The sequence below is a fragment of the Ictalurus punctatus genome, chromosome 1, assembly GCF_001660625.3.
Source record: "Ictalurus punctatus breed USDA103 chromosome 1, Coco_2.0, whole genome shotgun sequence".
NCBI lineage: Eukaryota > Metazoa > Chordata > Actinopteri > Siluriformes > Ictaluridae > Ictalurus > Ictalurus punctatus.
The window spans coordinates 4884610-4911113 of NC_030416.2; the positions used below are offsets into that span (position 1 = coordinate 4884610).

The following is a 26504-nucleotide window of genomic DNA, read 5'->3' on the forward strand; positions in this document are numbered from 1 at the left end:
CTGCATGTTCTCCAGGTTTCCTCCGGGTACTCCGGTTTCCTCCCCCAGTCCAAAGACATGCACGGTAGGCTGATTGGCGTGTCTAAAGTGTCCGTAGTGTATGAATGGGTGTGTTTGTACCCTGCGATGGACTGGCACCCCGTCCAGGGTGTACCCCGCCTTGTACCCAATGCTCCCTGGCATAGGCTCCAGGTTCTCCTCGATCCTGAAGGATAAGCGGTATAGAAGATGGATGGATGGACAGACCCTACTTACAAGATGTGACATATTGAACAGTAATAATGCTGTCGTAGAAAAAGAGGTGGGGTTTTTTTTTTCTTTCCTATTTTGGATTCAAAGGTGAAAAATTATACAGTGTAACAAACAAGTAAAGAAAATTCTGAATAAACAGAAAAGAAGCTACAGAGAGTTTAATAATTAAGTAAATAATTCAACTGTTCTGTTTAGAAGGGATGTCACAGTTATTCCGGGGGAAACCGGATGTAACATTCCTGCAGGATTAGCATCCCAATTCATTTAAAGGGTTTCATTTTCTATGAAACATGTCTCTACACGTTATTTTTTATTTGATCTCATTTATGCACTCTGCTCCACCCCTTTGCTGTGACGCAGCGCGTGCGTTACTTTTTTCCGCGTCCCTATTGGCTAGATTCAGGCCTCGTTCCAATCGGATTTCCTTCCTGCGCGGTGAAAGCAGTCGGTAGGCTGCGTGCTGCAGCGGTGGAGGTCCGGCGTAGGACTGTAGGTGTGCAGTAGAGAGGCGTGTGGGGCAGAGTGGGGCTGTGTGGGGCAGAGTAGGGCAGAGTGGGGCTGTGTGGGGCAGAGTAGGGCAGAGTGGGGCTGTGTGGGGCAGAGCGGGGCTGTGTGGGGCAGAGCGGAGTGGAGTGGGACAGAGTGAGACACGGCGCAGTGTGGGGCAGAGCGGAGCGGGACAGAGTGGGACAGTGTGAGACAGTGTGAGACGGAGCGGGACAGAGTGAGAGTGTGAGACAGAGTGAGACGGAGTGGGACAGAGTGAGACAGAGCGGGACAGAGTGAGAGTGTGAGACAGAGTGAGACGGAGTGGGACAGAGCGGGACAGAGTGAGAGTGTGAGACAGAGTGAGACGGTGTGAGACGGAGCGGGACAGAGTGAGACAGAGTGAGACGGTGTGAGACAGTGTGAGACGGAGCGGGACAGAGTGAGACGGTGTGAGACGGAGCGGGACAGAGCGGAGCGGAGATCTGCACTGGGACGTCGCACGAGCAGCGGGATCTGCGCACTGGGCAGCATGCAGTCACTCAAACTGGTACGGGAAGATCCGGGTTCATCACTGTGCATTTATTTCATGCTCATGTTTGCAGTAGAGACGGTCAGAGGGGTCTTTATTTATTTTCTCTCTCTTCAGCATGTTAGATATTTTTTTAACGCTTTCTTATACTTATGAGCACTTGCGTGTTCTGGTGTCTGTCTGTCTATCTATCTATCTATCTGTCTATCTGTCTGTCTGTCGGTTTATTTATCTGTCTGTCTGTCTGTCTATCTGTCTGTCTGTCGGTTTATTTATCTGTCTGTCTGTCTATCTATCTGTCTATCTGTCTGTCTATCTGCCTGTCTGTCGGTTTATTTATCTGTCTGTCTGTCTGTCTGTCTGTTTATTTGTCTGTCTGTCGGTTTATTTATCTGTCTGTCTGTCTATCTATCTGTCTATCTGTCTGTCAGTTTATTTATCTGTCTGTCTGTCTGTCAGTTTATTTATCTGTCTGTCTGTTTATTTATCTGTCTCTCTCTGTCTATCTATCTGTCTGTCTGTTTATTTGTCTGTCTGTCTATCTATCTATCTGTCTGTCTGTTTATTTATCTGTCTGTCTGTCTGTCTGTTTATTTATCTGTCTGTCTTTCTGTCTATCTATCTGTCTATCTGTCTGTCTGTCTGTTTATTTATCTGTCTATCTGTCTGTCTATCTATCCATCTATGGGTCCTATCTATCGATCTCTTATCTGTCTATCTGTCTGTCTGTCTGTCTGTCTGATTATCTATCTATCTGTCTGTCTATATCTGATTTGCTATGGAGTTTATGTCCCTGCTGGGGGAAAAATAAAGCAATAGAAATTTGCAGTGGTTTTACTGGAAGCTGTAATGTCCCCTGTGGGTCTCTACTGGTAATCCGTTGCCTTCTATTAGTGGCATGATCTGTCTAGTGGACACCATTAAGTACCAGTAACGGTTATAAATAGTTCATGGCTTGTGATGGTGTTTGTAGTGGAAAGTTTCTTTGAGCTTTTCTGATTTTAATGTTGTTTACAGTTGTGTGTAACTTGAATTCTATTCCTTTGTATGTACTGTAGTAGTCTGTGGTTAGGTTATGTATGAACTAAACGTCGGTGTTATATACCGGACCTGTATCTCTGACTCAGTTTACAACAAAACAATACGTGCACTTGTCCGCCACTGGAATGAGAAAATATGTCCGGAACCCACGTTTCACTGGTTCTAAATGTCTTCTAGGTGCTCTGTGCTGTCTCTCTCCTGTGTGGATCGAGAATCTGCCCGGCGTTCGTCATCCAACGCTCGGGAAAACCAGACGCGCCCCGTCAGCGATGTGAGCCCCTTTCTGTTTACTTCTTTTTACCGCCGCGGCCTGACTTCTAAAAGGATCGGAACTCGTGCTTTAATTCATTCATTCGTTCGTCATTCCGTAAAGTATATCTTCCGAGTGGGGTTCTGTCGCGTAAATAACCCTCGTCTTGAATTCCCCAAGCTATGACACTCGCATGGACTGCGTATACAGTGACAAAAGGTTATTGCATATGAAGCACTAAGAAACCTCACTTTATAATGACTAGAGGTCAGAGAAAATCATATTGTGATACTTGAAGGCATTTTTTAAATATATATATATATATATATATATAGAAACTCTATTAATTGTTTTGCTATTGAGGAAAAAATATTCATGAAACATCTGGTTCCAAGAAAACCCCAATCAGCTCCTTCCTGTGAGGTATCTCGCGTTAGAAAAGGATCGAAAACACCGGCAGAAATGCGGGAATGGAGCTCAGACGGTTTCTACGGGTTTACAGAGCGTCCTCACTCTCGCTGTGAACGAGGTCTACCGCCGTTTCTTTTTACGTTCGGGTCGTACATATTCACATCCATGCTGCTGGGGAAGATTCACACGGCGTCGTAATTGTTGTAAGCGACTCACGACGTCTGTGGAAGGAAACGTTATTACAAGCTTGAAATGCCTCGTTACATTTACGCATCGTAGGAGACGCTCTTACATGGCATACAGCTGAGCAGATGCGGGTTAAGGGCCTCGCTCAAGGGCCCCAACAGCTTGGGGCTTGAACTCCGGACCTTTAACCACCGAGCAAAGAGTCCTGCTGGGATTTGAACCCAGGATCTCCTGTTTACAATGCAGTCTTCCTGTCCAGGCGGCTGCGTTTTTGTAGCGTCAAGCGGAGCGGCAAAAAGTACTAGACTCTCCGTTCGGTTAAAAAAAAAAAAAAAAAAGGCGGAGTCGGGGGGACGTTCGACCGTGTTTACGTTCGTTCGCGCCACCGAAAGCGGGAACAATACGGACTCTGATTCCCAGTTTCCAAAGAGCGTGTCTTGGAAGGATGCTGCGTTTTGGAGCTCGGGACCGTTCCATCCACGCACCATGTGGAAAAAGGTGTTTCTGCAAAAATAAATAAATAAATAAATAAAATAATAATGTTTGTATGTTTGAGCTAAGTGGAGGAGATGTGGAGGGGGGACGAAAAAAAGACGTTCTTGTTCCTACATTTTGACCATTAAAAAAAAAAAAAAAGTAGGGGAGGGGGGGAGGGAGGTTGCAAAATTGGATACATGTGTCTGGCAGACAGTTTTTGATTTGGTTCGTTGCGTATGACGGTGAAACGCTCAGCCCGTGCAGCCGGACAGAGCAGATGTTTCAGCTCCTTCGCAATACTTGATCTGGTAATGTGTTACTTTTCCGTCCTCATCAGTGTAGAGTGCGCATTTGCATGCACCGTGTGTGTGTGTGTGTGTGTATGTGCCAGCTCTAACCCCCAACGAACATTCAAATGAACAACACCCCTCCGCCGTTCCTCCGTTGGCCTTATGTCAATATTGAGATGTGCAAGAGTGAGCGCCAGCCAGATTTACCCCAAATTCCATGACCTCTAGTTTAAAACGAAAAAAAAAAAAATGATATTCGAATTCTGCTGTGTGTGTGAGAGCGTGTGAGTGTTGCTATGGCGCTTGATATTTTTTTCACCGACTTCCCATCGCGATTCGCACGATTGATCTCTTCTAGGAACCTGTTTCTGTTCTTGACGTCGTCGCATGTTAGATGTTTGTTTTGTTTTTTTTTAAACGTTATACAAAAGTGAAGTCGAAATGACGGATAGGGGTTCGTTAAGGGGCTTCCTCGAGAGACCGAGAAAGACTCTCCTGGCAAAAATACGTTACGTTTACGGGATTTTCGCAGACGCCGTTATCCAGAGCGACTTACATTTATATCTCATTTATATAACTGAGCAGTTGAGGGTTAAGGGCCTTGCTCAAGGGCCCCAACAGTGCTGGGGTTTGAACCCCTGACCTTCTGATCATTCACCCAGAGCGTTCAACCACTGCGCCGCCACGTTTCTCACTCAGCTCTCCGGTGGAGATATATCAACTCGCGAACTCGTGAAGCCGATGTTAGCGCCTCTTTAACCTTCTCTTTCACGTCTCAGACCAGGCCAACACCAACACCGCATACGACAGCACCTCGGGATCGTGCAGGAACCGCTGCTTTGAGCTGCAGGAGGTCCAGGCGCCGAGCTGCCGCTGCGACAACCTTTGCAAGACCTACAACAGCTGCTGCTCGGACTTTGAGGAGCACTGCTTAAAGACAGGTGCGTTCCCGACGTTCCTCTGTTAAGTTCGAGAGCGCAGCGTTCATCCGTGGGGGTTTGTTTTTGTTTGTTTTTTTAAATCTGAGGACTACAAGAAACCTCGGCTAGAACGTTGCCCCGAGACGACGGAGATGAGATAAACGCTGACGTGGCGAGACGCATCGCGATCATTCAACAGTAGTCGATTGAAACACAACGATCTGAATTGTATTTTCTCCTCTTTTTTTTTTTTCCTTAATATTTGGAAATCCGAATTCTAACAAAATTAGAAGCAAAAAAAAAAAAAAAAAAACACGTCCGGATGGAAACGGAGTCCGTGTCCAGACGCCTGGAACGTAACAGACGGGCTGTCTTTCTCCTGAGAATGAAGCGTGTGTTTGCGGACTCGATTTCGTCTTCCGCACGAAATCTAGCCGGGGTTTTATTTACCGTGGTAATTAGACATGGCGGCCGCCCAATAAGCACGGGTGTTGGGAATGATTCTGTGTCTATCAGAGGGAGGCTTTGAGTGCAGTAAGGAGCGATGCGGAGAACCGCGAAACGAGCAGCACGCCTGCCACTGCTCGGATGACTGCCTGGCCAAAGGAGACTGCTGTACGAACTACAGGACACTCTGCAAAGGTAGGAACGTCGCACCCTAGATCGAGTAGACCATGCGTAATGTGTATTACACGTCCTAGTTGGTTTTTACGTCATCGGTTATAGACTAAGTTCTTCACAAAGCCCGCTTTCACTCTAGGCCTTCGACGTAATATCCACTTCAAGCGGTGAGTTCGTCCGCATTGTAGTTGCGCTTACAGAGACCGGAGCTCACGTGGTTTCTGAACGCAGCACCGCCGTCGGTTGTCGGATTGAGCGCTCTAGATTCCCGCATGAAAACATCGTCAGATTTGCACACAAACGCGAACCCGGTGAGACAATCAGGGCGTCATACGTGGCCTTTTGTTGACTTTATTGAGGAAAACGACCCGGTGTTGCGTATCTGCGAGCGGCATGGGTGTACGGACGTTTGCTTCCGGTGTGGAGGTGTTTTCGGCCCGTTCCTCAGTACAGAACGGCTTCGACTCCGGGACGTTGGTGGGTTTCCTCACGCGAACCCGCTTGCTCCGGGGACGGGACGTTGACTCGGCCGTTCCAAAACATCACCTTCGTGTTTCTTTAAGCGTTCTTTGCTCGATCGACTTGTGTGCTCGGGGTCGTCGTCGTCGTCGTCTTACCGCATGACCCACTTCCTCTTCAGATTCAGTTTATTCACACGTCCTTTCGAATTCGCCGGAGTATTCAAGAATTCATTGTTCCTTCAATGGTGCACCAAAACAGGCCCGAACTGTGATACTACCACCAGCATGTTTCACCGACGGGATAAAGTTCTTTTTCCTTTCTCCAAACATAATCGCTTCTCATTTCAACTAGTGTGGTCTCATCCGCCCAGAAAACATTTTCCCAACAGGCTTGTCTACGTGATCTTTAGCAAACTTTTTTTTTTTTTTTTTTGCTAATATGTAATATCTGATCATATTTCCTCAATAAACAAAGGTCCAAGTATAATATTTCGGTCTCATTTGTTTAACCGGGTCCTCTCACGTCGTAGGTCGGATTTATGCCGTGACCAAGCAGACACGTATAACGACTTGGCGCCGGGATATTCAAATAGATTTAAATCAGCACGCGGCTGTGTAATCGAGCTCCCGTTTTGACCTAGTTGACGAGAACCGACTGAGCAAAAACATCTGGATTTCGATTTTTATAAAAAAATCTTTAGTTTTTTTTAATTGATATATTATTAGGAAGATGTAAGTGTTTACTTAACGACTCCCCCAGCAGATGACAGTATCCACCTCTATTCTAGGTGATACTCCATGGTTGGAAGAAGAATGCGAGGAGATAAAAAGCCACGAGTGTCCTGCCGGGTGAGTTAACGGCTTCGCACCTCCGCTCGTCGACTTTTATCGATCTAGGTTGTGACACTTGACCCAAGAAATGTTGACACTGAATAACGTCAAGGCCACTACTACTGATTTCTCTTTACAACAGTAGATCCTGTGGTGGGTCGGCTTCACACCGGCGCACCACCCCAGCCTCGTTTACATATCTGTAGAGCGCTAACGGCATGATCTGTTTGACCGCAACGCCTGCAAACGAGCTCCTTTGACCGTGTGGATTCAAGATGGTGTGAGGACTTCTCCGGCAATAAGACAGGAGCTCGACTAGCTGCAACGAACCCTTTCCCATTAGCGCATTTGGAAAACGCCGTTATCCAGAGCGACTTACATATACCTCATTTATACAACTGAGCAGTCGATGGTTCCGGCCCTTGCTCGGCTAAGGCTTGGTGGTGCGACGTCCAAAGTCTTACCACTGGAGCCACCACTGCCATGTTAATTAAAACGCATGCCGTATTTGAACCATATTCTTTTTTACTGTGGTGGGAAAAAAAAAACCTGTTCAAATATCTCCCATGGGGTTTTGTTTTCTGTTTTTTTTTTTTCTTTTCCCCAGGTTTGTTCGCCCGCCGCTCATCATGCTCTCTGTCGACGGCTTTAGAGCCTCTTACATGAAAAAGGGCAACACGGTGATCCCCAACATAGAAAAACTGAGTAAGACTAATCCTCTGTTGTATAATGGCACGTATATATACACTGTAACGTATGACCCAGTGTTGATTGGCTAGTTTTGAAGGTGTCTTTTTTTTTTTTTCTTTTTTCTCCCCTTTACTCGTAGGAACATGTGGCACACATGCACCGTACATGAGACCCATCTACCCCACCAAAACCTACCCGAATTTATATACAATTGCAACGGTATGCATCAGACCTCATCGTTCCTGCTTTGTTTTTAGTTTTTGTTTAGTCTCGGAAAGTAGGCACGAGACGATACAGCCGTGATACAAGACGCATCCCGATACAGGCTGTGGGCCTTAACGTGCCGTGTCGACTGTCATTAAGTAAGTAATGTTCCGTCTCGTGCCTAGCTGGAAGGACGTGTTGAATTGGCGTTGTGAGAATCACGTAACGCTGTAAATGTCACGCTGTTCACGTTGATAGGATCGTCTCATAACGGTGTAGGAATACCACGTTCTCTGATTTTACTGGTACGGCGAGGTCAGTGTGTTTTTCTTTGTTGCAGGGCCTTTACCCCGAGTCGCACGGCATCGTGGGTAATTCCATGTATGACCCGTCCTTCGATGCGGTCTTCACCCTGCGAGGGAAAGAGAAGCTTAACCATCGCTGGTGGGGAGGACAGCCCGTGAGTCCATACTCTAATACGAAATGGGTTATTGATTTATTTGTTTGTTTATCTCATAAAATCACACTACAATTAGGTCCGCATTCGGTTTATAACGGTCGCCGCCGGACGTTCCGAGGACGCCAGCGTTTCAGCGAAAGTCCCCGAAGCGTCCCGAATATCCGCCGGACGTCCTGTGGACTGTGAATGTGACCCTACATGGGGGCGTTCGTAGACGGAGCTCTTTTTGTGAGCTCTGTTCCGACCGCACGTGTGTCGACCATTGACGGATACGGTACGGTAAAATACAGTTCAGTAGACCCTCTTACTAGACGTCTAGAGGCGGATTGTTCCAGAAGGTTGTTATTTTGATAATCTGGATGAACCGGTCAGGATTTTCCCGCGTTGTGTCTCAAAAGCTACAAGCCAGCTAGCTACTTTGAGCGTCTTGACGTTTAAATGCATTAAACGTGGTCAAAAGGTTCTACCCCAGCATTTTCGAACTTCCCTGCGTTAACACAGCACTCGTATCCATCAGCCCTATGAATGCCTGCCCTGCGTATTTACCCCTCCGAAGACGGAAAGCCTGTATCTGGACGGCATTAGCTCGACGTTTGGGTCTGATCCGGGATTTTTCCCTTTTTGTTTAAGCGCAATAGCGCGACGGGACGCCAGCTATAAATGTGTAACACATGGAGTCTGTCGGGTTCTACGCTCTGCAGCCAAGTCCAGCTCTGGTCCTCATTAGCGTCACTCAGCTTTAGTAGCGACGTTTCCTTCGGCCTGTTTTGCGGCTTGAATAAAATGGGACGTATTGTTTTCAGCAGCAGCGGTGGGTGGTTTCCATTACCGTCACCCTGTGAGATTTAAAAGGCTCTTTATTGTAGGTTAATTGTATATCTACGGTGAAGCTCAGAGCACCTTTCATTCCCCGTCTTTAATTTGTAAGTAGCACTCAGCAAGCAGGCTGGTAGGTAGCTATTGAAAATAGCTCAATGGTGCAGGTATGATGTTCTTATTGATTTCAACACTTCTTCGGTCCCAAACCTAAAATGTCTTCTGGGTAATCTAGAGTAATCTAGATTTGTGTATTTGTTCTTTTAAAAAGCTCGAAATTCAAACCCCTTGGATTCCCTTTTTGTTTCCTCCAGATCTGGATAACCGCTGTGGAGCAGGGAGTGAAGGCTGGCACGTTCTTCTGGCCTGTGTAAGTTTGAACGGGCTCTTTCTTTTATCCCCTCCGTAACTTTATCCCAATCCCGGACGTATGCGCACCCTGCGGATATGTCCATCGCCGGTGTTCCCCTTTTGCGAGTTTCAAACGACGCAAACGAAAAAAAAGCTTTAACCGCAAAACAATTTTCAAAACAACATGCCAAACAAACCCCTCCCCCTCACATGTCTGCAAAACAGCGTCCTCCTCCTCGTTCGGACACACACACAGACGCCTGTTAAACCCGAGTCGTATTTCATCGCGCAATAAACACGGCCAGCTTGGGTTTATGCCCGAGCGAGAAAAGAGACCCGTCTAGTGTTTTGGTAGCAATTAGTGCGAACATTTCTTCTACGTTCTTTACTTTGAGGCCCGTGCGCTATTCTAAGCCTTCTTCCTGTGGCATGAGATCTGGCTGGAATTGAATTCAATCCTGCTTCGAGATGCGTGTTGAGTTTCCGGGTAGATCTGAATATCACGTGCTGTCATATCAAGCACCCGAACGTCCTCGGGAGACCTCGGGAACGAGAAAGCCGAGACTCGAGCGATCGTCCGTAACGTCCCGCGTCGCTTTGCGTCAACTAAACTCGGCTCGGACGGATGCTATGATGTCGTAAACAACCAGTAAAAGGACTCCTCGTGTAATACAGGACCGTTAGCGGTATCCGTCGTGCGATTCTCCCTTACAGTATATACGTTCATGTGTGAAGGGGTTCAGTAGGTTGAAGAATCCAAGCCGAATGCAAGTATCCAAAACACAGAAAATCTCCATTTCGGAGCCTGTTCCGTCCGTGTAACCTGAACCGAGCGTATGCGCATGCCAGGAGTGTCGTTTTTAATATACTAATAAATGATCATACTGTGGCAGTAAGAAGCTTCCGAGTCCAGTGATGAAAGTGGAACAAGTGCTTCATTTTAGCTGAGTGTGTGTTGGAAATATCAGTGGATTAATATCTTACTATTAATATTCTTCACATGGATGTAAATATATATATGAGTGTGTGTGTGTGTGTGTATTTTCAGGGGGATTCCACTGGAAAGGAGAGTGTTGACCATGCTCCAGTGGCTTCACCTCCCGGACGCCGAGAGGTCAGTGCTACAGTATGAACGCCTTAACCGACTACAAGCACTTTGCCTATTCAGCTGCAGGAGTCCAGCACGAGACACGAGTTTGTCGCTGTTCTGACCAGAGAAACATCCCTAACCGCGTCGAAATTACCATTACAGAAACCTACAAGCATTTCGCCACTGCAACAGCTCACGTCGATGTTTTGTTTTTTGTTTTTCTCTCCGAGTTGTCCGTATTTGGAAATGTTTGCGCTCTTCTCCAGGCTGTTTACCTTCTGGTATGGACTGAACGCTGACAGGGCGAATCGTTATGTGTTCACAGGCCCTACGTTTACGCCATGCACTCTGAGCAAACGGACGCCTACGGCCACAAACTCGGACCCAAGAGCCCCGAGGTGAGCGCAGCTAGCGAGAAGACGTACCCCTTTAACCCCCGCGTCGGAACCACCGGGACAAACAGCGAGCGTTTCTGCTATGCTCGGCTTTTTTTCATAGAGTCTCGATACATTTACGCTCTTGATTAACTAGTCTGCGTAGACCGGGTTTGTTGGAATTCTTGAGACATGATGAGCTTTTTAAAAAAAAAAGTATTATTATTATTATTATTATTATTTTACCATGTTTCTGTGTACAGTTTATGTGAGCTGTCCGTCTGTATTTCCAGATGAGCAACCCACTGAGGGAGGTTGATAAGGTGGCCGGGCAGCTGATGGATGGCCTGAAACAGATGAAACTCCATCGATGTGTCAATATCATTATGGTCGGAGATCATGGTACCTCTAATCACTCCTGTGATAATGTTATTTATTGTTATATTATATTCGTGGCTGTTGCAAATTCCAATCGAGTTATTAGACTTTTTACATTCATTATCGAATTTTCCATATAAATTATGTAGAAAAAGAAGAAGACTATGTTAACGATGAGTTTGATGCCAATTAAGGATGGAAAAGACTACAAGCATTTAGATAGCTAATTTTAAAAAAAAATTAAAAAAAAAAACAGACCAGCCATCATTAGCCTTCAATACTTTATCATAACAAAATGTATAGCTTGTATCAATGAGCTAGTAGAGCTAAGCCCCCAAATTAAAACAAAATCAGTATAAGTTAGAATTTTTGATGTCATACTTGTGGATAGCAAATGTTTGGTTTTTTTTAAATGAAAAACCAAGGGATTATTTTGTGTAACTGAGTGCAACAGCACCACCACTGGTCATAAGAAAAACACACAGGACGGTACGAAGCGACACAGTGGGCTAACTAACGAGCCCAGCACTGTACGATCGTACAGCCGCGGAGGGTGTGATACAACGCGACACACCCCCTAGATCCCATCTCTGTCCGGGATAATATTATATATAGCCCGTTTCCGTGATTCATCTGGTAAACGTGATTATGGACAAAGACGATTGTTCCCTTTGTCATCCTTTCTTTTCCTGCAAAAAAAAAAAAATGCATTTGGTAAGAACTAAAAGTATGTAAGGGAGGTTGTATGCTCTTCCCGTGCCTAGGGGGTTTCTTCCGGGTGCTCCGGTTTCCTCCTGTTGGAACTTATCTACCATTTCCCACGAATAATCCCCATCTCTGAATTGGCTACATCGCTCTCTTGTCTCCAGTAATAGCTGGTGTGTGGTGGGTGTTCTGGCGCACTATGGCCGCCGTCGCATCATCCAGGTGGATGCTGCACACTAGTGGTGGTTGAGGAGATCGCCTAACCCCCCCCCCTTTGCTTTGAGTGTCTAGAACTGATTTCCCCAGTCCAAAGACGTGCATTGTAGGCTGATTGACATTTCCATATTGTCCGTAGTGTATGAATAGGTGTGTGTGTGTGCGATGGGTTGGCACCCCGTCCAGGGTATCCCCCACCTCTCCCGAGCTCCCTGGGATAGGCTCCAGACTCCCCGCAGCCCTGTGTAATATAAGCGATATGGAAAATGGATGTGTTCTGTCTCAGGGATGGAGGACGCTCACTGTGACCGGACAGAGTTCCTCAGCTCTTACATGTCCAACGTCGATGAGATCACCCTGATCCCCGGCTCTCTTGGGAGAATCCGAGCCCGATATCGCAACAACTCGAAATGTAAGTAAGCCGAGAGGACTTTCTTAGTCCGGCAACGCGGTACAGTCGGTGTACACGCCATTCGGAACGTCGATCAACCGATGATCTTCTGGATCCTTTATTTTCTTTCTATAAGACGGTCCGGCGTTGAAACCTATCAACAAGTTGATTTTCTTTATTTCCAGATGACGCAAAAGCAGTAGTGGCAAACCTTACAGTGAGTACACGTGCTCATATCTGTACACACCCTCTCTCTTTTTGTTTTTTTTCCTAAGTGTAAACCAGGCTTTGTAACTCTGCTGGGTCTGACTCCTGTTGTAGTGTAAAAAGCCAGACCAGCACTTCAAGCCGTACCTGAAGCAGCATCTTCCCAAGCGCCTCCACTATGCCAACAATCGCCGCATTGAAGAGATTCACCTCCTGGTGGAAAGAAAATGGCATGTCGCAAGGTAAATAAATACACCGATAACAGTGAAATTGAGACGGGTCGATGGGTATAACTGTAACAGGAATGTGATGTGGACGTATAGTTCTGCTGGGTTAATACGTATCTGTTAATGATTACATTTATATTTATGGCATTTGGCAGACGCCCTTATACAGAGCGTCTTACATATATACATGTATAAATGTATATATATATATATATATGTTAAGGGCCTTGCTCAAGGGCCCAGAAGTGGTAGCTTGGAACCACCTTCTGGTCAGAAGTCCAATGTCTGAACCACTGCCCCACCGAGCCAGTGAAAGACTTGGCACAATGTCATTTTAACTGGATTTGAAGGTAAAATAGGATGCTCAGCTAAGACGCCTGGCAAGCGTTATTTAATTTGAGCTTCTTTTTCTTTTAAATAAAAAATAATAATAATCAAATTGAAAACCACAAATGGATGAAAGGCATTGTAATTGAGCAGCAAAAGTGCTAAGAGTGTTAGTTCGCTTACGTAATTCTTTTTTTTTTTTTTTTTTTTGGCTGAAATTTAAAAAAAAAAAAAAAATAAACAACAAATCTTCTGACAGAATGTTACCCCGTGGCGGTGTCGAATTTTTCACTACCTGTAAAACGATGCCAACATGATCAACATGGACTTCAGATTTTGTTTCATTTATTGTCAGCTATTGTCATTTTAATGAAATTTTAAAAAAAAATTTAAAAATCCAGCGATTGGTTTGTAGTTGGTTTTCGCTTTCTCCGTTCCAATTTCATCCAGCTCCGGTTTGCCCGGTTACCAGTGCTCTGGAAGTTTGTCTCATTAGCTTTTAGTTCTGCTGTTCAACCCTCAACCTTTGAAACCCACAAAACATTCATTGCCAGCCCACACTGGAAAGCCAACGATCCCTAAAGCAAACCCGTGAGGTCATTCCCAGCGACTAGAGGCATCCTCTGTAAACATTCCATAAAGAAGATGGAGATGAAGACTTGTGGCGGGGTCTCCCTATGCTGTTTGCCTTGGCACGCATTGGTGCCCAGCTGAAAGGCTTCTTTCACGCCGACCAGTTGAGATACAGATCTGTCTAATCCGTGGCACCAGAGCTGTGAAGCAACGGTTTCTTCCCAGGACAGTTTCTCCGCTGTTGGAGGCTGCAGCATGAAGGAGGGTTTTAAATCATCATGCTTGAATGAAATAAGGTGAAGGCAGAATACTTGTGTGTGTGTGTGTGTGTGTGTGTGTGTTAAAGCAGCCAGCTCTGGTCTGATTTACACTAAGGGGACCACGGTCTTTGCTGTAACGTTTAATGCGAGTCATTATCAGCAGCTTTGTTTCGTCTGGACAGTAGCTTCAGGTTCACGGGGATTCTACGTGTCTGGCGTATTTTAAGTAACGTGTCAGCGTGACCCACGGTGGAACAACGTTTCAAGGACTGTCGCAAGGTGTAACGAAGCAGTTAACTTTGTCTTCCACAGGAAGCCCCCTGAAGGGAAAAGGCATCCGGGCAAGTGCGGTTTCTCAGGTGACCACGGATACGATAACAAGATCAACAGCATGCAGGTACGCACACACGGTCCCTCGACTGGATTTGAACACTGAGCTGTGCTGCCTTTCTCACCCGCTTGATCCTCTCTTTTTAGACCATTTTCTTTGGATATGGACCAATGTTTAAATACAAGACCAAGATACCGCCATTTGAGAATATCGAGCTGTACAACGTCATGTGCGGTACGACGGCTGTTATTTCATCTTCGTGTTGTCTTCGAGGCGAACTGCGTGCCTCAGCAGACTCAACCCGAAGTCGTAGGCTGCTCGAAGCTAAGACAGACTGTTTTGTGTTTTGAGTCGATGGGATTACTTATTCGATGACGTATCTCAGATGTTCTGTAGAAACAATAGTGACGTGTTTTGAGAACTCTCTCTCACACACCTATCGTTTTTAGACCTCCTTGGCTTGAAGCCAGTCCCCAACAATGGGACCCATGGCAGCCTGAACCACCTGCTGAGAAATCCTGTCCACAAACCTAGCATGCCTGAAGAGGTGTCCAAACCGACCCCATCTGGGCCAGTCAACGCCATAACCGATGACCTGGGCTGCACCTGTGATGAGAAGGTCAGTAACAAAGCATATTCAGGGCACCATCATAGACTACCCACTGGCTAGAACTCCGAGGTCCCATCCGAGTCCGGCCTTAAAGTATTCCCAGCATCAACATGGCCCTAAAACGCACTTTCAAGTTGCCTCATTATTATGTAATTAGTCTCTGTTTTGGATTGTTATATTTGTTAGCGACATAGAAAGCAACTGGTAAACCATTGCATATATTTTCTCTGCTTTATTTTGGCCTTTTCCTGTATTTCTACAAGATGTTTACACTGCAGACCTGCCAGGTAAAATGATCAGTTAACCCTTGTGTTCTGTTTTACTCAAAACCAAACGTGCATTGTAATTGTAATGGACGTAAACTTATTATATTACCGAGACGATCGGGGTAAGTCGCCATCGGTATGATCTATATCGGGCGTAAAGGAGACGGAGAAGCTGGATCGGGGTGGAGGGGGGGGTTAAAATCGACTTTGCAGTTTTTATTAAGAGCTGGAACGAAGGCGGCATTGCCAAGTTAATAGTGAATAGAACACAGGGGTTAAAAGAAACGAGCGGAATAATGTTTTCTTCCTCCAAACAGTGCTCTTGTTTACACCGTCTTGCTAGAGATTTTCACCTTTAATCTTTTGCAGTTGCGTTCAAAAGGTAGGGGGCAGAGGGCTTTGAAAGTGGCCCTGGTAAGAGCCTATAACCTGGAGTCACTGTGGCTCTGTCTCTTACAGAACAAAGTGGAGGAACTCAATCAACGACTGAGACAAGTCACCGACGGTAATGCCCGCCCGCCTGTGTGTCGAACCGATTTGTGTCATAACGCAAAAAGCTAGAACTACGACCAGTGTTTCGTGTGACCAGAGATTCTTAAAATGGTTGCAGTCTGTGTAGTTTTTTTTTTTTCTTTCAGTATTTTCGTGTATCCTACCCTACGTATTTAAAATAAACGTGTTCGATTCGACTTGTACTCGAATCACATTAGCAACGATGAGCTTTTCCATGGATATTTCTCTGTGACATTTTGCAGACAGCAAGAATCTTCCTTACGGTCGGCCGGCCGTCATGTTCCACACCAAGTACGGCATCTTGCACCACACTGACTACATCAGCGGATATAGCGAAGCACTCGCCATGCCTCTATGGACCTCCTACACGGTCTCTAAACAGGTGCGTTTTTAAACAAAAGTACCGTGGGCGTAATTGCCGTGTTATTTCGAACAACAAGCGAATATACGCGGCGTGGCGTTAATGTGTTTATACTTTGTTGGATGTTTGAGCTAATAGCACTGGTGCTAGCAAGTGATGTCAAATATTTCAGCACTGAAGAGGCACACGGGTCGGTTTGTAAACCGCAACGCTAACGCTAAGTCCCACGAGTACTGTTAATTGTGGACTAATTTTGCCTACAGACAAATATCGACTTTGATCTCGGTCGTACGGTAGATTAGCCCGAGGAAATGATCATAACCACGCTGCGAGCCATGAGGTTAACATTAACTCTATTAATATCGTTCAAGACTTTTTTGGGTTGCTCAATCTGATTTATGGAGCTGAGAGGATTCTTGATCTACACATAGTCTTATCCGCTTTTGTAATCGTTACAAGCATTCAGTGCGTTTACACGGACGACAATAATCCGATATGAACGACACTCTGATTAAGAAGCTAGCATGTGAACAGAGATTATTGATGACCTTAATCTGATTAAAGTCACACTCGAAGTAAACACAGATGGAATTAAGACGTGTGGAGTATTCCCGTTTTAGTCGCGTCATCGACGTGCGTTACAGACATGTACACACCTTGATCACACTGTTAACGTGACGCGTTCACACACGGCAGCGCTCGACCGTTTGACGGCAAACAAGAGAGCACGGCTGCGTCCCAAACCGCGTACTTACCTGCTATATAGTAGGAGAGATGCATGTATTTCAGCTACTATACAGTAGGTAAGTACGCGGTTTGGGACGCAGCCCACGGCTTCAAGCGGTCGTCTATTAGCACGTACAGCACGACGAATAATTAACCGCACTCGAAGCGTTCGTAAAATTAAAAATAAAAACACTCAAAACTGTACACGGTCCCATAACGAAGACCAACTGTATGTCGATACGTGAAATTCCGGAGGGACGTCGGACGGCGTCGCGCGGGGACGTAACGACGTGTGCCGTTAATCGATCTACGTTCTATAACATGTAAAACGTGAACATGAAAGGAGTATTCTAAAAGCAACTCATGTAAACACCTTAATCACAATATTATACGTCTTATTCAGAATAAGGTCAATAATTAGATTACTGCTGCCCGGAATGACTTCAAGTGAATAACACTTAAAGTTCGGTTGCTTGTCCAGTAATTAATAGCTGCATCAAGCTGGTGAGCACTGACATCACCAAACTGTTGCATTTTTCTTTTGTGATGCTTTTCCAGGCTTCTTTACTGCAACTTCTGTCTGTTATTGTTTGTTTTGGAGGTGTTTCTAACCTTCAGTCACTTCTTCAGGAGGTGAAATGCTGCTCAGTTGGGTTTGGGTCTGGTTTGACTTGGCCAGTCTAAAACCTCCCCCTGATGAAGTCCTTTATTTTGTTGTTGTTGTTGTAGATTGGATGAATTTCTCTGTAAATTGGAAGATTGTTTCTGTAGACTGCTATCATCATGAGTTACGTCATCAATAAAGATTAGCGAGCCCGTTCCAGAAGCAGCCATGCAAGCCCAAGCCATGACGCTACATCCACCGTGCTTGACTGATGAGCTTCTATGTTTTGGATCATGAACAGATCCACATTTTGGCCTTTCCATCACTCTGGTAGAGGTTCAACTTTTGTGGATTCTCTATTTCTTTGCACATTTCAATCTGGCCTTCTGATTCTTACTGCTCATGAGTGCTTTGCATCATGTGGTATGGCCTCTACTGTATATTTCTGCTCTCGAAGTCTTCTTCGAACGGTGGATTGTGATACCTTCAACCCTCTCCTGTGGAGACTGTCAGTGATGTCACTGACTGTTGTTTTAGGGTTTTTTCCCACAGCTCTCTCAACGTTTCCGTCATCAACTGCTGTTCTTTTCCTTGGCCGACCTGTTTAATGTCTGGTTGTTAGTACACCAGTGGTTTCTTTCTTTCTCAGGACATTCCAAATTGTTGTACTGGCTATACCCAATGCTTATACAAAGGCTCTGATAGATCTCCCCTCTTTTCTAAGCTTCAAAATGGCTGGCTTTTCTCCCATCGACAGCTCTCTCATCTTCATGTTGGTTTATCCTTTTTAACGAATGCAGTCTTCCGAGGCAAAACCTAGGGCTCAAACCAAAAGTAGACATTCAGAGCTATTAATTCTTTAAACAGTCGATTTAACAGGGCACACCTGGGCAGCAAGAAACACCAATCGGGCACACGTTCCAATATTTTTGATCACTTAAAAATCAAATCAAATGGGTGGGCTCAAACAAAAGGTGCCATTTTCTAAGGTGTTTAACACATCTAGATGTAAATATGAGGAAATCAAAGCTGCAATTATGATCCTCGGTCGTCTCAATATTCATCTTTTGATCTCAAACCCGAATGCCTTGGATGTATTGCGAAAACGACAGAAATTGCCGTTCCAATACTTTCAGAGGGGACTGAATGCCTAAAAAACTGCTGCTGTAATCAATACAGAATGTGTTGCTCATACTGAACATCCTTTCAATATACTTACTACTCTGTAACTGTATTGTCATCCAATTGTGGGAAGTTTTGATTGACTTTCCTTTTAAAAATCTTTTTCCTCTCAAGGTTCGTTTCTTACGTTCTTGCCACTGCTGCCTCTGGGTCTCTCATTGGGAATCGAAACCGAAATCTACGTGCAGATTTCTGTAAAAGCGCTTCGTGGAAATGTTTACGGTTACGCACGCTAGATAAATAAATAAAAAAAATTGAATTTAATTGAATTGAACTGAATCTTCATCCACGTACCAGTAGTTAAATCATGGACAAGAAGAGGGAGAGATATTTTTTAGAACTTTAGTCCAGGATCTTTTTATTTTTTTTATTTTTTTATTTATTTATTTTTTACAGCCAGTTCCACAACTTTTGCACTCTGTATTGATCAGAATATTTTGAAATGTGATGACTGTCAAACGAACACATTTTACAGCAAGCCCTATGGTGTGCATATTTCAGGTTGATGTTAGCGTTCTGCCTGAGGCTCTGAATACGTGTGTGAGACCTGATGCCAGAGTGCCTCCGGCCTCCAGCCGGTCCTGCACCAGCTATCGAGCAGACAAACAGCTCTCCTACGCATTTCTCTACCCGCCTCGTGAGTCACACCACACCGTACAACCTCAATCAGTAACTCCACTCGTTGCTGTTAGTAACTGATATGAAGATACGATATGTTGGGTATTTTCAAATAAGTGTTACAAACATGTTGGGTCATGTTGCCTCAGCAGTTAAGGCTCTGGGTTACTGATCAGAAGGAAGGTTGGGGGTTCAAGCCCCAGCACTGCCAAGCTGCCACTGTTGGGCTCTTGAGCAAGGCCCTTAACCTTCTCTGCTCCAGGGGTGCTGTATCATGGCTGACCCTGCGCTCTGACCCCAACCTCCTGACATGCTGGGGTATCCGAAGAAAACAATTTCACTGTGCTATATTGTATATGTGACTAACAAAGACTCATTATGTTTCATTTCTTTGGCAACTCGAGATGCCAAAGTCGACACCAAACAGTATTATGATACACAATACGAGATAAATACTTAGAAATACAATAGGCCTAATTCTTACCGAAAACCAAAATGTTAAGAACAATAGTACAAACAATACTCCGATCCTTTTTGAAAAACCTAAGACTCATTCTATCTGACTATATGCCACTCGAACCAGTGTAGCTAGCTGTTGAGCTAGAAACGATTTTATAAAGCAACTGTGGTGCATCGACTTGAAAAAGACCAGCAGCTTCAACTGACCAGCTCGGTCAAACCAACACGGCAAGACCCAAGCCTCGACGATCAACACTACAGTGCATAGTTTCATATGTTATGTTCATCTATTTCAAAGAAAAATAATGAGTTGTTATTAATGACATTACAGCACAGTGAAATTCTTTTCTTCGCATACCCCAGCATGTTAGGAAGTTGGGGTCAGAGCGCAGGGTCGGCCATGATACAGCGCCCCCTGGAGCAGAGAGTGTTAAGGGCGTTGCTCAAGGGCCGAACAGTGGCAGCTTGGCAGTGCTGAGGCTTGAACCCCCGACCTTCTGATCAGTAACCCAGGGCCTGAACCGCCAAGCATATGTAGAATACGTGAAATTAAAACAATATTAAATGTTAAAACTACCTACTTGGTTAATAGAATAGTTTCACTCATTATAAGCTACTTGATTTAAAAAGGAACGAAACTTCCACGTCGTCTGTTGTAAAATGCCGTTAAAGAATTCTGCTATGGCCAACCCCATATATAATAAACCCCACTTAACGAGGGCTGGTCGTCTCTGTCGGGTGAAGTCTCGTTTTCTAGTGTTTCTGCATATTTTGGATGTTCGCCATTTTACTTCGGGAAAAAAAAATATCGTTCGAACACCCAATAAAACGTTCTTTCAAAAACGCTGGTCGACTCGGATTTGATCGCATAAGCGACGTCACTGCTGCGAGCCAGTTAACTATGTGTTGGTGCGAGACCTACTGACCGTGCGTACGCGATGAAATGATTTCCGTCCGCTCATGTTTGGTCCTTGTGTCATTATTGGCAGAGTTGGCCTCCAGTAACGATGCAAGATACGAGGCCCTGTTGATCACCAACACAGTGCCGATATACCCAGCATTCAAACGTAAGTATTCCACTCGCACGCCTAGTTTGATATGATGGAGAGAGAAAAAAGCAGAGGCGTTTTCATGCTCTTTTTTTCTTTCTTTCTTTTTAACTATTGAAAGAATTCAGAAGGTGCGTTGGAACTGTTTTCCCAGACTTGTTTCAGTTGCTTGGCTTGGTTACTCCTTGGCCTTTGTTCTACTTGGGCTTTTTTATGCAATCAATCTGAGGTGGTGGATATTCAAGCGCAGGCAGTCTTTTATTAAATACACAGCTACTAAACAACCGAAAGGCAGGAAAGGCGCCCAAAAAAAAACAAAAAACTGGCAAAACAACAACTCCGCAGCCCCGTAAGACCATGCTCGTATCTTTTGTAATGTATGTAACAGACGTTTTGTCTACAAAATGCTTCCATGGTCATGTAATATAAAGTTTGATTTGGTATTATGAGTAAAAGTAGCATATTTATCTTTTTTTTTTTTCTTTTCATTTCATGGCATAAAAACAAGAACATCTAGTACTAGTCGTGAAAGATGTAATTAGTATTTCAACAGAATTTTTTTTTTTCAAACGATCGAGTTGTGTACAGCTGATGGATGAGCTGCAGGGACGTGGTAACCCATTGGTTAATGCGAGTCCAGCTATTTGTCACTCCATTCTGTCTGGAAACTGATGGTTTTTACTCGTGAATTTCTATCCTTTTCTGCTTCCACGCTTCCTGACAGTTGCTCCAGACTATTCCTCACTGTCCTAACTACACACCTTTTACTATAGGTATTATATAGATATTAGAGGTCTATCTGTAGTAAATGAATACTTACTTCGTTCTAAGTATATGGTTTATATGAATAAATGAAGTAAAAAGTAGGGGTTTTAATTAAATTTAAGGCTGTGGCTGAGGTGGTAGAGCGTCGGAGGTTCGATTCCCGGCCCACGTGACTCCACATACCGAAGTGTCCATGGGCAGGACACTGAACCCCAAGTTGCTCCCGATGCTCCATGTTGCTCCTTGCATGGCAGCCCTGCTACCATTGGTGTGTGAGTGTGCTGTATAAGCGCAGACCATTTACCATCAAATGAACAACTTCAGAACAGATGTTCTGGAAAATACTATCGCATTACTGCATCCCTGCATCCCATTTACATTTGTGGCATTTTGCAGACGCTCTTATCCAGAGCAACTTACATTTATCTCATTTATACAACCGAGCAATTGAGGGTTAAGGGCCTTGCTCAATTGTGGCAGCTCAGTAGTGCTCTGGGATTTGAACTGAGTTACCATTAGCACTATTGGCCATAGTATATATCTATATATATATATATATATATATATATATATATATATATATATATATATAATGACTTTCTGGAATGCAGGATCACTCTCTATGCTCCACTAGTTTGTCATTTCCTGATCGTCTGCTTGTACTCCGTCCACAGCTATGGACCGTGAGTGTAATCTAAAACTGTGTGACTGAACTCCTTATTAACCCTCACAATCACTCTTCATATTCAACACGTAATTCAAATAAAGCAGCGAAATGACCTGCGACTTCTGTTTGCTCGTAAAGTATATCTGGGGCGGCTGTGGCTCGGACGGTAGAGCGGGTTGTCCACTAATCGTAGGGTATACGTGACTCCACATGCTGAAGTGTCCTTGGGCAAAACACTGAACCCCAAGTTGCTCCCGATGGCAAGCTAGCGCCTCGCCTCTGCTACCATCGGTGCGTGTGAATGGGTGAATAAGACCCAGTGTAAAGTGCTGTATAGAATTGCTAGAGTTCTGCTATATAAGTGCAGACCTTATACCGTTTAGACACAGTATAGTTCACTCGTAATTCATAATGGACTACCGATTGAATAGTCCAAGGATGGCGAAATGTATTTGGACACCTGACTATCACACCCATTTGTGGGCCTTCCCTAATCTACAAAGTTCCAAGCACACAATTGTCTAAAACGTTGTATGCTGTACCCTTACTCGACCTAAAGCGCCCAAACATGTTCCAGCATGACAGTGCACAAAGCGAGGTCCACGATCACACGGTTTACCAAGGTTGGTGTGGAACGACTCGAGTGTCCTGAACCTCAACCTCAACCACTGAACACTTTTGGGATGAACTGAACCCCAGGCGTCCTCGCCGAACCCCAGTGCCCGACTCCACTAGTGTTCTTGAGCCTGAATGGACAGATCCACACAGCCACGCACCGAAATGTAGCATGAATCCTTCCCAGAAGAGTGGAGGTTATTATAGCAGCACTTTCAGATACTTTCAACGCTAAGCACTAGAGTAAACGAGAATAGACGCGGGAAAACATCAAGACGTCCAAACAGCCGTTCGAGCTGGATGTGAAAGCACATGCCGTGCTGGCCAGAGCATGGTTAGCTGCTCAGAGAATTTAGTGTGTGCTCGGTAAATGAGGAAGCGCGTCACACAGCATTGATTTCCCTCAACGAAGTCTGGTTCAAACGATCAGCTCATATTGTCCCTTCCACCTAGTCAGTCGTTGTTCTAAGGTGAAACGGCCTTCACCGAATTTTCCAGGTGGGGTGGGTGGTGGTGTTGGGGGGGGGATGGGGTCTTTAAAGAACAAGCTGTGTGTGTGTGTGTGGGTTATGGTATGAGCTCAACTTAGAAACGACCCCTTGTATGAGTGGTGCCTCTGTTTTCAGATCTAGTGCTCACACACATCTTGTCCACTAGAGCAAATGAATCACACACCCACACACACTCCGCACACATGGATGCCAACAGAGAGATACGCATCAGCTAAAACAACATCGTGTCAAATACTCAGCTTATACCCACTCGTTTGGTTGAAAACACCAGTAAAGCACTTCCCTGCGTTTTTAACCTGTCCTAGATATCTCAGATTGTTACTCGGGGTAAATCGGGGAAACAATCGACACTGTACAATTCAACGTCTATCCGGGCGATCAAACGGATTCCTCGTGCAAACACTCAACACCATATTTTCAGTGTTGGAGAAGGACACAGTGTATAAAAGGCTGCACAGATGGAGTTTTGTCTGCTTTCTATTAGCTGGGCTGGAACATTGAGCACTGAAGTTCCCTTTGAAGCGCTGCCACCTGCGGAGCAGTCTCTCTCTCTCTCTCGATCTCTCTCTCGCTCTTATTTTAACTCTCCGTGGAATGCCATCTTACCTCTCCTCTTGACATGTGAAATGATTGACCGATTACAGTTTTACTTCGACTGCACGTACGTCTAAATACGCCTCCGTCTCTCTGTTTGTCCGTCGGTCCCTCTAGGCGTGTGGGCGTATTTCCAGAAGACTCTGATAAAGAAGTATGCCAGCGAGAGGAATGGCCTTAACGTGGTTGTCGGGCCCGTCTTCGACTATGACTTTGACGGCCTTCGGGACACCGAAGAGAAGACGAAACAGTAAGAGAATCGTGAACGTTATGAACGTTCGCATTGCGGCGGAGGTTTTTAAATCCAATAACCTTCGGACTTTTTTGCTTAGCGTATACTGTTAAGGAACTGTTTGCTACCCTGTTTTAAGGCCCTGAAACATATACAAACTAGAAAACCAGCCCGGCTAAGCTCGTCGTGTCAGTCCGAAGACATTCCGTTTACATGCAGATTAATAATCCATCCACCTTCTATACCGCTTAATCCTTTTCAGGGTCACGGGGAAACCTGGAGCCTATCCCAGGGCACAATGCGGGGTACACCCTGGACAGGGTGCTAATCCAGATTAATAATGTGATAGTTATCTGATTTTATACCACCAAAATTTTGGGTCAGTATTTGGGTAAATCAGCACTATCACTCTGAATGCATTGGATGAATTATTGCCAATATCGATCAGATTATTATTATTATTAGATTATTCTATTCTGTTTTTTTTTTTTTTTTTCTAAACCAAAATAAATCCAACAAATGCTAACAAAACCCAAAAATATCTTAATCGAGCACCCCGGGTAAAGTCCACGGACGTCCTTGTCATTTATTTGGATGTTAAGTGGCATAAACTGGCCAATACGGGGGAAAAAATCCCCACTGTGTCTAGTATTAATGGGAATAGAGCCATAAAAGCTCTTTCCATGCTTTTAGAGTTTCCCGGTGGCACGTATGTGTGAACGAACACGTGGGAGTGGAAGTAAGGGATATTGAGAAAGTGAGTTTGAATTCCTGTGTGGCTGTTTGTAGGTACGCGAGCAACGCCATACCCATCCCTACTCATTTCTTCATTGTGGCGACCAGCTGCCTGGACTACACGCAGACCGTGGACTCGTGCGCCGGTCCCCTGAGCGTGTTCGCCTTCGTCCTGCCTCATAGAGCGGACAACGATGAGAGCTGCAACGTAAGACGGACCAGTCCCTTCTGTTCACTTCTGTACACTTCCTTCTCTTTGCTAGTTACTCTCCCCCTCTACCAAAACTCTACCAATACAAATACCCCAATACTGTATCAATACCAATACCCCCCTTTTGCTAGTTACTTACCACCTCTACCTATGTTTATTCTCATACAGTTCAGTTTTGCCAGGAGCTGCCAATTTTGGCCGAGTCACAACACAGGAAATGAAAACGAAAATGAATCTTCCATTTAATAAGAGTGTCAGGTTGAAATTGGAGGTCAACTTGCACTTGTTATTAGGAACACTATGAAATGACCGTTGTACGGGATGCTATGATGTCATAATTATTATCGTGTTAATTATTTGAACGTGACCCAGCTGACTGGCCTATCGCTTATCATCATCGAAGCTGGACGATCCCTTGAGCTTGCACGAGTTTCAAGCGAACGTTTTTTTGTTTCTCCGGCAGAGTTCGGAGGATGAATCCAAGTGGGTGGAGGAGCTGATGAAGACGCATACGGCACGAGTCCGAGATGTTGAGATTCTAACAGGGCTCGACTTCTACCGGCGCACCAGCCAAAGCTACACAGAGATTCTCTCGCTAAAGACATACCTGCACACGTATGAGAGCGAGATCTGAACCACTGCCTTCCCTGCACTAATGTATTCCTCCTCTATCAAATCCCACACCCTGACCCCAGACCTGTCCTGCCCCGTCACATCAGACGGTTAGGTGTATATTTCTATACAAGCCCCCTTTCGACATTTTGTAATGATGATGTGAAAATGTCGCTTTTTAAAAAAAATAAATAAAATAAAATTCCAGCTCTGTGAGTGAATGTCTTTTGGTGAGTGTGATGATAGCGAGCATGTGGGTGAGAAAGCTTGTACTGGATGCTCTAATGTAATATCGTCTCTCGACACGTACCACTTTTGTGATTTGTTTATGCCTTAAATGAAATTCCGTGACATTAAAGACTTTTGTACTTGTATCCTGATCCTCATCTTTTGTGGAAAACACCAGCACCTAGTGGTCATGTAGGCAATTTAGACAAACCTCATTGTATCATCCCAGCCACAGGAGGGAGCTGTTCTGACCAAGATTAAAACTGCTATCAGTTTTTTAAAAAATGGAATTGTCCCATCTCATTGAAGATGTATTTGAAATGAAACACAAAAGGATATCCATCCATTTTCCATCCAGCCTGGAGCCTATCCCAGGGGATATGTGGCACAAGGCAGGGGGCACCCCGGATGGTATACTGGTATACCCGAAGGACACGTGCACGGGTGGAATGTGCAAATTTAGGCACACGGGGCAGAGGCGGGAGTCGAACCCCCAACCCTGGAGGTGCGAGGCGACAGCGCCAACCACTAAGCCCACCATGCCTCCCACAAAAGGATATGTTACTAATTATTTTTATTTAATAATT

The 26504-nt window shown here is 44.9% G+C and overlaps 1 protein-coding gene across 4 annotated transcripts; it reads left to right on the forward strand.

The window, feature by feature from the left end:
- The first annotated feature begins 842 nt into the window (after positions 1-842).
- enpp2 (ectonucleotide pyrophosphatase/phosphodiesterase 2) lies at positions 843-26063 on the forward strand. 4 transcript variants are annotated; one of them, XM_053679584.1, is made up of 26 exons: positions 843-1130; positions 1196-1288; positions 2489-2582; positions 4705-4866; positions 5362-5487; positions 6716-6776; positions 7366-7463; positions 7588-7667; positions 7993-8112; positions 9243-9298; positions 10328-10393; positions 10695-10767; positions 11037-11145; positions 12329-12454; positions 12619-12650; positions 12755-12882; positions 14340-14424; positions 14505-14592; positions 14808-14977; positions 15604-15739; positions 15990-16129; positions 19122-19257; positions 20687-20764; positions 24017-24149; positions 24921-25074; positions 25541-26063. In XM_053679584.1, the coding sequence occupies exons 2-26, from the start codon at positions 1271-1273 to the stop codon at positions 25709-25711; spliced, it is 2640 nt and encodes an 879-aa protein (XP_053535559.1). In that variant the 5' UTR covers positions 843-1130; positions 1196-1270; the 3' UTR covers positions 25712-26063. The 4 variants fall into 4 exon arrangements, with proteins under 4 accessions (XP_053535559.1, XP_053535553.1, XP_017332947.1 ...); XM_053679578.1 differs by having other exon boundaries at positions 844-1094; positions 1175-1288; XM_053679581.1 differs by having other exon boundaries at positions 847-988; positions 1175-1288.
- The last annotated feature ends 441 nt before the right edge of the window (positions 26064-26504 follow it).